The sequence below is a fragment of the Lagopus muta genome, chromosome W (assembly GCF_023343835.1).
Source record: "Lagopus muta isolate bLagMut1 chromosome W, bLagMut1 primary, whole genome shotgun sequence".
In the NCBI taxonomy this organism is placed as follows: Eukaryota; Metazoa; Chordata; class Aves; order Galliformes; family Phasianidae; genus Lagopus; species Lagopus muta.
This window is the reverse complement of record NC_064471.1, coordinates 3724017-3736473: the sequence shown is the minus strand read 5'-3', so window position 1 is coordinate 3736473 and position 12457 is coordinate 3724017. Positions and strand designations below refer to the sequence as shown.

Sequence of the window (12457 nt, the reverse complement as noted above, 5' to 3'; positions counted from 1 at the left end):
CTCTTCTGGCGCTTCCTGGGGCATGCCATGACTTGTTCTCTGGTTTGCTCTCGTGCAGGATATTCTTGCAGTGTGTATGACAAAATATACATCTATACACCTATATACAGAGTGTGCGTTCCTTGTGTGAGAATCAAGTGTTGTTTCTGCATTAGAATCGTATATTATTTTTATTTTATGATCTCCGCTATCATAGTTCTTTTTGGGAGTCCTTCTACTTAACTTGGAGAAGATCTCTGATAAGTTTACATCACTTATCGTATAGACGAACCTTCCCAGGAAGGCACACTCTGTATATAGGTGTATAGATGTGAGCGGGGGGGGGGGGCGTGGAGAGGCACGCTGAGGTCAGCAGAGTGCGGGTGCCGTCACAAAAGGAAGTGGCGGCGGCGACGACGGTTGTCGTCAGTGTGGGGAGGGGCCTTTGAGGCGGCGCCGCCGCCATGGCCCAGCAGCAGATGAGCAGCTCGCAGAAGGCGCTCATGCTGGAGCTGAAGTCGCTGCAGGAGGAGCCGGTGGAGGGTTTCCGTATCACGCTGGTCGACGAGTCTGATCTCTACAACTGGGAGGTAGCGATTTTCGGGCCCCCCAACACTCTCTACGAGGGAGGCTACTTCAAGGTACGGCCAGACTCCCGGCCCCGCTGCTGGCCTGTTGCCTGGGTCTGTTTCCCGCGACCGCTGAGGTTTCTTCGTGGTCTTGCGGGTGGGGACAGGACGGGAGATTACGGCTGTTCCAAGAGTCCTGACCCCCGCCCCCCCCCCCGTCTTTCGCTCTGTCTGTGCGTCTTGGTGGCGGTCACGCTGTGCCCGCGGCGAGTGGGTGCCAGACTGTCCTCGTCCTGTCGCCTTTTTCTTTTTTTTCTTATTGTTATTTAATTCAGTGACAGAACCGTTGTGACGAGGTGCGAACTTCTCCTCGGGCCAGTGGCAGGGGGCTTCAGGCCGAGGTTTTAAAGGTTCCAGCTGTTTTTGGCTCAGGAGAACTCTATACAGAGTGACTAAGTCAGGGTGGAGGCTTTCCACACTGTTATTTTATTTTTTTTTCCCCCCACAACTTCACAGTTACTTAGTGCGGTTCTTTATAATTTTATCATTTATTTTTGTGTTGTTTTTCTTATCCTCTCCAATCTTCAGAGGACAGCTTTCAAAGGGCTATGGTAATACTTAATAGGTAAAGATTGATAAATGCCTTCAATTTCTCTCTCAATCTTACTGTTAGTCCAAAAAAACCCTTTTGTGATTGTTTCCTCTCCTGTAAATACAGGAAAACAGAAATCTGGCACCTCCTTTCCCCAAAAGAACTGAAGGGAGAAGACTTGAGAACTGCATCTTTTTCTGAAAAGATACAAAAGCTTTAGTGGTTGTAGAAGATGGGTGCTGGGCATATTCCTGTGTACTTTATTTCCCATGGTCTTTCACAAAATTGTCACCTCCAGCCTGCGTCTCAGGAATTTGATTTAGTTCTTGGATCTTCACTTTCTTGCTAACTAGCCTTCTGACTACTGTAAAACTGGAAAAAAGCTTAGCTAATGTGTATTGTTGGTGTTTCTTAGCTTCTCTGGATGAAAGTTTAAACGCACTTTTTAACAAAACCAAGATGACCTGTAACTTCAGCAATAACAGATTTCAGTCATACTTGCTTTGAACTGTAGTATCTTCCCTCTAAATTCTTTTTGCTGGTGGAAGCACTAGTGCTGATTAGTATCTATAAACTCCTAAATCATGTACTGTTTCTGAGCTCTGTATTGTTGGATCTCGGCATCTGCCTCTCCTCAGGAGACAGTGGGCAAGGCAATGGTGCTAGCTAGTTGCTAGTTCTTTACTTAGGGCTAATCTCTTCCAAGTATGATTATTGTGTATGCTTACGATGGCAAAATGATTTACTGTTTTGGTATTACTTGAAAACGCAGGTTTATGTGCAGTTAGGCATCACTGAGGAAAAACTGGCACAGTCCCCCTCTTCCCTTAGACTAAAACAAAAACCTTTCTGTTTGAGAAGATTGAGCAAGGTTGACTTGCATATTTCTTTCCATTTTTTGGCTCTGTTTTCATGAGCTTGCACGGAATGATACCTGGACAAGGTGAAACACAACATGCTATTTCCATAAATAGAAATGCAAAGAACTATGCCTCTTGAAAGTTCTTGTCTGCTTAAGAGATAACTAAAAGCACATAGGTAACTTTAAATCTGGTTAATGCTTTTAGAATTGGTAGAAATCTTTTATTACTTAGTGTTAGGAAGATGTTCTTCATTTTTTTTTTTTATTCACCTATTAAACCCTAAACTTCTCCATTATTGCAATGTGCAATGGCTCTTATGAGTATTGGACTTCAGGACTGTTTCAGTAACTTCTCGAAAGCTCAAGCTTATTACCTTGCTGTTTCTAAGAACTAAAGTTATACTGCCTACATTATTAAACAGTGATGTACTCAAGCCAGATATCTTGTCTTTAATAGCACTTCAGTTCTAATGCATGATGCTCACGTTACACCTGGAAAATAAGAACTGCTAGAGAAACTGCTCGTTGCTTTTAAACTCAGGAGTCTTTTATAAACAGTTAAGTTATGCAGTTTTTCCTGGTCCGTTGGAATTCACAACAGTGAATGGTGAGCGTATAATCAATAGATATTAACATGTTACAATCACAAAAGAACAAGAATTAGGCAAAGAAGACTAGGATAATAAGGAAGAATAAATGGAAGACTTACCTGTATGCTAGCCTCACCTACAAAAAACAGCAGAAGAAAGGATCTCCAGATAAGATTCTTCCCCACTGGTAGCCAGCTCTTAAATAGGTCTGGGAGGGGTGCAGCCTGGCTCCACCCCTTCCAGCAGCACAGGTGAATTGCCTTCACCTGTGCTCCTCTGGCTGACTCATGGCTCACCTCAGGTGATCAATCAGAGGTTCAGGCCCTGACTCAGCAGTTCCCATACACTCCACCCCTTCACAGCATGAACCAATGATCAGGTTAACAAAAGGGCAAGCTTTCCCTAATACAGAGATCCTCTATATTGTGACGCTTATACAATTTTATCGTGACGCGTGTTGGTACAATTCAGGATGAGTGATGATCAGCGGATGTCACTATGCTTCTATGGGCCAGTGCTCGATGATGTGACTGGAAGCATGAGGTCCTGAGGTGCAGGTCCGTTCTATGTTCCATCAGTCCCATGCAGACCATCACCGGGTGTTGTACGTGATCTGACAGCAACACTGGAACCCTTGATAGCATTTTGTTCATTCCGGTGGTCCTGAAGGCTCACAGACTCACGGGGAGTAATACAGATGTTTTACAGGTACCAGGAGGGGAAGGAATGCTCTCCAGGGCAAGATACAGGCCGTATTTCTATCCTGGGTCAACACTTCCACTTGCACTAAGGCACGTCCTGGCCACCTGTACCACACCTTCTGGCCAGATGTCTGCAGCTGCATAATGATATCAGGCACCAAAGGAGGTGTCCTGATCTGCCACAGGGAGACGATGGGGGTCCCTATAACAATAAAGATCAGAGTGTTGACCACAACATCAGTAGGCCATGTATCTATTACAGGAGGAACTACTGAGCCTCCCACCTCCAATAGTCTCCCCCAAGGTGCAAGTAGGCCACACCACTTGGGTCCTACCTGCACCTCCCAGGGCCATTTTATTTTATGGGTACCTGGATCTAAATTCTCAGGGGCAGGGAGCAAAGATTATTTTTGTTAACAATCTGGGGTCTTACCTGATGACCAGTGCCCGTAATTTGGATCCTAAGCGGGGTGGCCCATGTGTATGGGAACTGCTGAGTCACGACGTAAACCTCTGATTAATCACCTGAGGTGAGCCTTGAGTCAGCCAGAGGAGCACAGGTGAAGGCAATTCACCTGTGTTGCCGGAAGGGGTGGAGCCAGGTTGCACCTCTCCTGGACCTATTTAAGAGCTGGCTACCAGAGGGGTAGAATCTTTTCTGGTGATCTCCTCTTTTGGTATCTTCTGGTGAGTTCAACCCCAGGGTAAGCTTTTCCACTTATTCTCTTTTTGTGATCACTGTTTGCTTTGTCTTACTCTCTTGATTTTTTTGTGAATGTAACATATTGATGTCTATTGATTTTACACAGATATATTGTGAACATAACATCTTGGTTTTACCCCCATGTTATCAGCAGCATTCTCAGGGTACTGAGTCTGCCATCTCAAGGTCATTTTTTTGGTCCCCCGGGGTTTTGTACAGTCTTTTCATTCTGTCCTGCAGGGACTGGGAGTCTGTTTTCAGGGCAGCCTTAAGAACATTTTTATAACGTTCGATGAGGCCTGCTCCTGTTGGATTATATGGCTGGCAGGTGGAATCGCTATTCGATGTTACTTTTTTCTGCCCAGCACTGTATCATTACACCAATAAAATGAGTTCCTTGGTTGTTCTCGGTGACTTGAGATGTCCCGTAGGCAGATGTCAGTTTAGCATGTGCCTTTATGATATATGTCTGGTTTGCTCTTGTTACTGGATGGGCTTGCAGTAGCCCGCTTGCAGTGTTAACACAGGTCAGGGTGTATCTTGCCCCCTTGGAGCAAGGAAGAGGCCTGTTGTAACCAATCTGCCTTCACTGAAGAGGATTGTGTCCCTTAGCAAGAGGGGCTGTTGTTTTGGGCAACGATCTCGGTCTCAACTTGGAGCAAGCGTCACATGCCTGGATGATGTCAGATAGTTGTATGGGCAGTCCCCATGCTTTAGGAGCTGCCCTTATTGTCTGTTGTTTAGCATGCTGTAGTTTCTGATGTAACTAGCGGGCGATGTTCTCAGATGGTGAATTCTCAATCCATCGAACTCGGGCCAGTGTGTCGGCTTCATCGTTTCCCAGTGACTGTAGGGGCTGATGACCAGTTCTGGGTTTGACCGTATTCCATATATCTAACCACATGTCTTTGCCCCAGATCAGTCAGGCGTAGATAGTCCATTCTTGGGTGGCCCACTGTGCAATCCAAAGAGTGAGCCCCTGGTACACAGCCTAACTATCTGTGCAGATGTTCAGGATACTATCACTGGGTTCCTTCGTTGTAACCATCCACACGGCTCGCAGTTCTGCCATTGGCTGCTCTGACCATCCCCCTCGTTAAACCAGATTGTCTCGGTGGAAGGATGGTATGCTATTGCTCTCCACTTGCTCGGGTTGCCCTTGTTGGACCCATCTGTGTACCAGGCATCTTCAGGGATAGGATATTTTCCCTCCTGAACGGGACTCTTCTCTGGTCGCTCCACCAGTATTTCTTTTGGTGCATCACTGTGATACGTAACTGGGCCTAGGATCTTCTGGAGTACTTTTTTCAAGGGTGATGAAGGCAGATTGCTCCTTTGGCTGAGATAGGCGACCTATCGTGCCACTGTTTGTGCTTGGGCCACCCCTGTCTTAGGAAGGTGGGTCAGATCTTTCACCCACCCCTGAATTGGCGGAGTGGTCTTGACTATAACTGCAGCTGTTTGAGTTATTGGCTCTACTGCCTGTAATGCCGAATAGGCAGCCAATAACTGTTTTTCAATCATACTGTATCTTTCTTCTGCTCCGTGCCAAACCTGAGACCAGAAACCAATGGGGGTCCGAACAGAACTCTGGCGTTGCCACAGGCCCCAACCAAATCCATCTTGAGTAACATGAACATCCAACTCGGCTGGGAGGGTAGGATGAAATATACCCCATGCCTGAGCTTGTTTAACTGCCAGTTTTGCTTGTTGGAAAGCATCCTGTTCGGTTTTCCCCCAGTCCCATAGCTGCCCCTTTTTTGTGAGTCTGTACAGTGGCCTCATCAGCTGTGCCAGGTGAGGTATAAAGGAACGCCAATAACCCAATATACCTAGAAACTCTTGCAGCTGCTTTGATGTTGTAGGGACTGGGAATGCCTGAACCTTATTTATTACAGCACTGGGTAGCACTTTGGTCTTTCCTGACCAAACCACCCCCAGGAATTTTACAGACAGGCCTGGACCTTGCACCTTTTGGGGATTTATAGCCCATCCCCTGTGTTGTAAATAGGCCGTTAATGAATCTGCTGTCTGTCCTACTGCCTCCAGTGAGTCGGATGTCAGCAGGTGATCATCAATATAATGATATAGGTTAACATCATCAGGTTTTCTCCAGTCAGCCAGGTCACGTGCCACTAGATTATGACAATACGTTGGTGAATGCACGTACCCCTGTGGCAGGACCTGAAAGGTCCACTGCCTGCCTCCCCACGTAAACGCAAACTGATCTTGCGATTCCTCAGCAATTAGGATACTGAATAATGCATTTGCTAGATCTAGGACACAATGATAGGTTTTTATCTCCCTACTCAATGTGTCCATTAGGGAGGCAATATTGGGTACGGTCGCATGAATAGGCGGCGTGACCTTATTTAATTCTCTGTAATCTACTGTCATCCTCCATGTGCCATCCGACTTTCGCACTGGCCATATGGGGGAGTTATACGGGCTGTGTGCAGGTCTTATAATGCCCACTTTTTCTAATTCCTGCACTGTTCTCGATATTTCATCTTGCTCACCCAGGAGTTTATACTGTCTGACATTAGTAATCTGGCACGGTTTCGGCAGGCAAATAGGCCCATGTTTCGCATGGCCTCTTAATATTGCCTGCACCGCCCGGATAGAGATACATCTTTGTCGAAGTCTGAACTCTCCCACAGTTGTTTGGAGAGCCAGACCCCATAGAATCTCTATGCCCAGGATGTATTCTTGGACTGGGGCAATAGACACCTTCTACTCCCGGTGTGGGAGACGCCCAACCCCCAATTTTAACCATGTTTGGGTGACAGGAGTAGTCTGTTGTCATGGTCCTATGTTTTTTTTGTTTTTGTTTTTTTGGTTGTTGGGTTTCAGTATTCCACATCAAAACATCATGTAGTGTACGGGGCATTAAAGTGTCACTGCCCCAATTCCAAGTACCTATCCCTGTACATTAGAGAAGTCTCGGGATCTGGCCCTTCGGGGGGGGGGGGGTGCGCCCTCTCTTGCTGCCTTGCAGTGGGTGCTGGAGGGTGCTTTCCTAGCCGTTCCAAGCTTTTCAGGTTTGACTCGGTCCCGGGAACTCTCTCTCTCTCTCATCTTGTCTGATTTATTAATCTCAATTTCAATTAAATTGTATCTATTGTGTTATCTTGTATTCCTATATTATAGTAAAATAAGTTTTCCTCCATAGATTGTTGCCACTGTTCTTTTCCTTCCTTCCCATTTTTGTGGGACTGGGGTGGGGGGGGAGGGCAGAGGCCTGTCTCCCCTGTCACGGACATAGATTGATCTAGTCAACTCAGTAACAGATTTTTGCGCCCATCGTGGGGCGGCTGCTTTTTTGTTTTTTGAACGAATTTTTTTTTCTTTCTGCTCTTAGAGAGCTTCGTTAGGGAGCATTATCATTAGTTCAGGTTTCTGTGCTGGAAAACCTGACCTTGAAAGGTTAGGCGTACTGCCAGTGTTCTGGGATATTTGTAAACTTTGTGCACTACTTAGTCTGGGTAGTGCCTTTTTTCCTTTTTTTTTTTTTTTTTTTTTTTTTTTTTTCCCCCTCCTCTTGTTAGCTTCAATTCATTGCCCCCTTTTTAGCAGACACCAGCGATGAACCCTCTCGTTATCGTGGGGGTGCTGGGTAAAGGGTTTAAAAGCAATGGTGTTATTCACAACCTCCTGGCCAATAATCCAGCTCATAATTATTTGTTGTGGAATTGCAACCATATATAGGTACCTAATGATACTGATGGAGACACCTATGTTTTACCTATTTGCAATGTGGTATGATTTCAACTTTGACAACTACATCCCAGAAGGAATGCCTAATTTCACAAACAACTACATCCCAAATGGAATAGCTAATTTTACAAACAACACGATGTTCAGACCAGTCTCCGGGTTTTCTTCTCGGTTTGTGAAACGGTTTTTGAATCCTGAATTAATACCCATGTTGTTGTTCGCGTCTTCTATTTTCCTGAATGTATTCCAATTCATTCGTAATAAGGGAAAGGAGTCTCTTCCAAAACTAGAGAATGATGATTGGCAGGGAATATGGAGAGGTTTAGGGAAGGTTGTAGAAGCATGGGGACCTGCAGTGTCATGGGATTTTACTCTTGAACACCTGTGGGATCCTGAGAAACTAAGCCAGTATTTGAGTCAGGGACTATGCGGCTTACATAAATCTAAGGAGGTACAACTTATTTGGGGTTTGGCTTGTGCTTAGCGTGCCCTGTATAATACCATTCTGGAGAGAGAGAGTTTCTGTGCTGAGGTTCAAGCCAAAGGGGAAAATCCCCAAGTCAAATCTAATCAATCACAGGAGACACCAGTAACAATACCAGTTGCTCCTGTGGAGGGCAAGAAATGGAAACGAGTGTCTTCGAGTCTTGAACGAAAGAGAGAAGAGGAGGAGGAGGTGGAGGAAGATCCAGGCGAGGGGCCCTCCTCAGAACCACCACCATCGCGAAAGGCAAAAGGGAAAACTAAGAGATGTGCAGTAGACTGTAACGGAGAGGAAATCTCTTATTACTACTCGCCGGCCTCTAAAGATGACTGAAATCCAAGGTTCAAGAAAGGAGTTCACACGGCGCCTGAATGAAAGTATTGTTTCCTGGTTGGTTCGCTGTTGGGACAGTGGGGCCCATAGCTTGTCTCTGGATGGTAATGAAGCTCGCCAACTAGGTGCCATTGCCAGAGATCCAGCTATTGATAGAGGAATTAGTCGATGTTCGGATGAGGCTGCCTCCCTCTGGGAACGAGTGTTAATAGCCGTGAAGGAAAAGTATCCCTTCAAAAATGGCTTGAAGATTGCGATGAAGAAATGGGATACAGTTGAAAAGGGTATCCAGTATTTGAGGGAAATAGGCGTGGTGGAAATGTTGTATGACCCTGACTTTGTTCCTAACCACCCACACCAAAACCGCGACCCTGAAAGAGTGAGGACAATGCCTGAGATATGGCAGAAAATCGTGGCAACAGCGCCGGACAAATATGCCGCTACACTAACGTCAGTGTGTGACAGATACCAGGAACAACAGAGAACGCCCTTAGTTTATGAATTAATTGTTATGCTCCAAAACTACGAACAATTGCTGTCCCCAATTCATGCTGCCGTTTCTGCTATATCAAAAATGACGGAGCAAGTGTCTCAACTGATTAACCATGACATCTGTCCCCCATAACCACCAATCATCACTGTGTCCCCATCAAATTGCCTCGGATGTCCTAATATAATTGATGTTTCTGCTCCCATGTATACCAGTGCCATCACTCTCTGAATATTTTTTCGGGTCCAATAAATGGTTAATTCTACATGGGTCCTCCGGTCCCGTCTGGAGGCCCTACGGGGACTAACATCCCTTGTCACTCCATGAATTGTGCTAGGGCCAATTCTTTTGCTTCCGATGGCTCAGGCATTGTGGCCCGAGACACCTGAAGTGGCTTTTTTTTCTTTTTTTTTTTTTTCTCTCTTTTTGTACTTGAAACAATAAAATCTTGTAGGTTCCATATTGTTGTTGGAACCCTCTCTATAATCCTCACCCTTGATTTCCTAGGGTAGTTCTTGAATTGTTGATTGTCCTTTAGTTGTCTCCAGAGCTGGAGAAGGATGTGGTTGGGCTGTCGGTCAATCTTAGCAAATTTGACCCCAGCCTGAATTAAATCATTAAACATTTGTTTTCGGGATACCCTTATGGGTCCCGATTGAGGAGCTCGAGTAGCCGGCATTTTGGTTTTATTTACTGGCAGGACCTCTGCTTCTTCCACTATCTGAATATTGCGTCTAGTCCGCAGGCGTTCTGTTTCTCCCACGTCGGCAACTAACTGGGCAGCCTGCTGGACTACGGCTTCTGAGGCTACAAGGGGATTTAATATGGAAACTAGGGTGCCGTACAGATGGGAGGGAGCTTGCTGTAAAATTAAATCTCTCATCCCTGCTGAAAATTTAACCATATCAGGGCCATCAGATGTGCCTTCATAGATAGCTTCTCTTACACCCAGTTCACGGATATAGTTTTGAAGGTCCTCCATGGAGGACCACACGCTTGTATGTAACGGTACGTCTGATTTATTCGGCCATACCATACGGCAGGCCGCCATTAACCATTCTAGTATGGAATGGTTTTCATCACGATATTGATTGCCTACGTATAACCTCTTTCTGAGAGCAGGATGGACAGTCATGGTGACCAACTCAGATATTTCTGGGCCATTCACCAAGACACTTTCTGCCCCAGAATCCCACAATCTCAATAACCAAGCCGGCACACTTTCTCTGGGCTTCTGCCGAAATCGCTGTACTAAATCCATCAATTCGGTTGCTGTGTACGGCTGGGCTGATACATGTAAATGAGTTCGGGCCACTGATCAGGCGGCACCCCTGCCGGTCTGTCCTGTACTTTTTTTGTTTTCTGGGTTACGACAGGATGGGCTTCCAGTGGATCAGTCAGAATTGGATATTCAAGATCCAACCTAGACATTTTATTTTCCTGATCAATGTAGTCTGTTGATTCAGGAGTCTGGTCACCGTTTATTGAAATGTTACGAAATTGGCCTATAGGAAGATGTAGAATTGGCTTCTTCCCTGTTAAAACGCCAAGTTCATGCTCCAGTTTTCCAATGCAGTCTTTTGAAAGTTGGTTTTCACTTTCTAAAGCATTATTTCTTATATTCGCATGATTTAAGGCACTTAATAGTGGCCATGCCACTATGGAGGCAGCCAGTTGTCTTTCTTTAGTGATGAGCACATCCTTGCTAAGTCCTTGAAAGTAATCCGCCATGCGATATGGGGAGATATTGCCCATAACGCATAAGGGACCCCATTTTTCCATGACAACTGCTAACTCATAATAGGGAGATCCCTCAAATCCTGGGATCAGCCCTGGAATCATTTTCATTGTGTGAATCATTGTGTGCAGTTTTGGATGCTACAGTACAAAAAGGACATAAAGCTTAGAGTGTGCCCAAAGGGGAGGGGTACAGTGGTGGTGATGGGTCTAGAGGGGAAGACATATGAGGAGTGGCTGAATTCCCAAGGTTTGTTCAGACTAGAGAAGAGGAGACTGAGGGGACACCTCATTGTGGTCTACAGCTACCTCACAAGGGGGAATGGAAGGGCAAGCGCACATCTCCTCTCTCTGGTGAGCAGTGATGAGGGAATAGCATGAAGCTGCAACAAGGGAGGTTCAGCTTGGATATCTGCTCACCATATCCAGTCACTTTATAGGTGAGAATCACATGTTGATTCCCTTCACTGAATGCTTGGGGAGCATTTAGGAAAATATTTCATTGGCAGTAGGGCCTCAGTGCCTGGGCTGAGCTCCATTACTGTCGTGCTGGGCTACCCTCTGGTCTGGGACTAAGATTTCAGGTCTAAATAACAGAAGAAATGTCCGCATTCCTCCATCACTGGTTTCTCCCTAACAGAGAAGCATGGCAGGGTATCTGCACTAGCTGGGTGTCACAGAGATATCTCTAAATCTGTGTCCGTGATGGGGACAACAGGCCCACAAGCACGGAAGAGAGGGGGCGCTGCCAACAGTTTATAGGCCTGTTCGGCCTGGTTCCGTGACTAATGGGTCAAGGGGCCCATAAACCCATGCCTGGGGAAAAGGGGGAAGGGTAGGGAGACGGGTCTAAAAACAAAACAGTGGCAACGATCTGAGGAGGAAAGCTAATTTACTAAATATGATATTGGAATGCAAGATAACAATACATAATTGAGATTGAGGCTAATAAATCAAATAAGATGAGAGTGTCTAAAACAGAAGGGCTTACTCTAATGGTGAAGGTGTGATGGCTAGGGAGAACACACAGAGGAGATGAACAGAAAAGGCAAAGAGGGGTGTCTAATGATCTGCAAACAGTTTTATATATTGCCCTCTAAATGGAAAACAGAAACGCAAAGTCCCCTGGCGATATGTTCTTCCTCTCTTCTGAGAACCAGGTACCTGGGAAAAGTGGAAGTCCACTAAACTGGAGCATTAACTCTTTAACTCCCAGTGCTTTGCATGATCTTATGATATGAAATACTGATAACAAAATTTATAAAACCATGACATTCCACCCCTTATTCCGCATCACTACATCATACTTAAAACATACTTATATACAAACAATAATTAACATGCATTACATACACACATAACTCTATACACTTATATACGTGAAATTGCTGACTGCACTCCCCCAACATCAAATTCCCTTGCGGTACACACTGAACATGCCCATTTTTCTGCATCACCAACCAAGTGGACCCAGGTCCCTGTGCAAAAACAGTTTAAGGACAAGTTTGCCCTTCCCCGAAGCTGGAAACACCCAAACCGCTTTTCCCAACATGTTCTTCACATGTACTACAGGGACCTTATTTCCCTTGACAGTATGTAGGGAGCTGGCAGGACCATCGTGACTGATTGATCCTCTAGTATTGACCAACCAGGTGGCTTCTGCCAAATGCTTCTCCCAATGCTTGAATGTTCCGCCACCC

At 45.6% G+C, this 12457-nt stretch overlaps 1 protein-coding gene across 2 annotated transcripts in view; it reads left to right on the top strand.

The window, feature by feature from the left end:
• Positions 1-418: 418 nt before the first annotated feature.
• Positions 419-12457, top strand: part of LOC125686449 (ubiquitin-conjugating enzyme E2 R2-like) — a 74747-nt gene continuing 62708 nt past the window's right edge. For both annotated transcript variants that reach the window (XM_048930433.1, XM_048930432.1), the window contains exon 1: positions 419-620. In XM_048930433.1, the coding sequence (XP_048786390.1) occupies positions 444-620 (177 nt within the window). In that variant the 5' untranslated portion in view covers positions 419-443. The remainder of the gene's footprint in view (positions 621-12457) is intronic.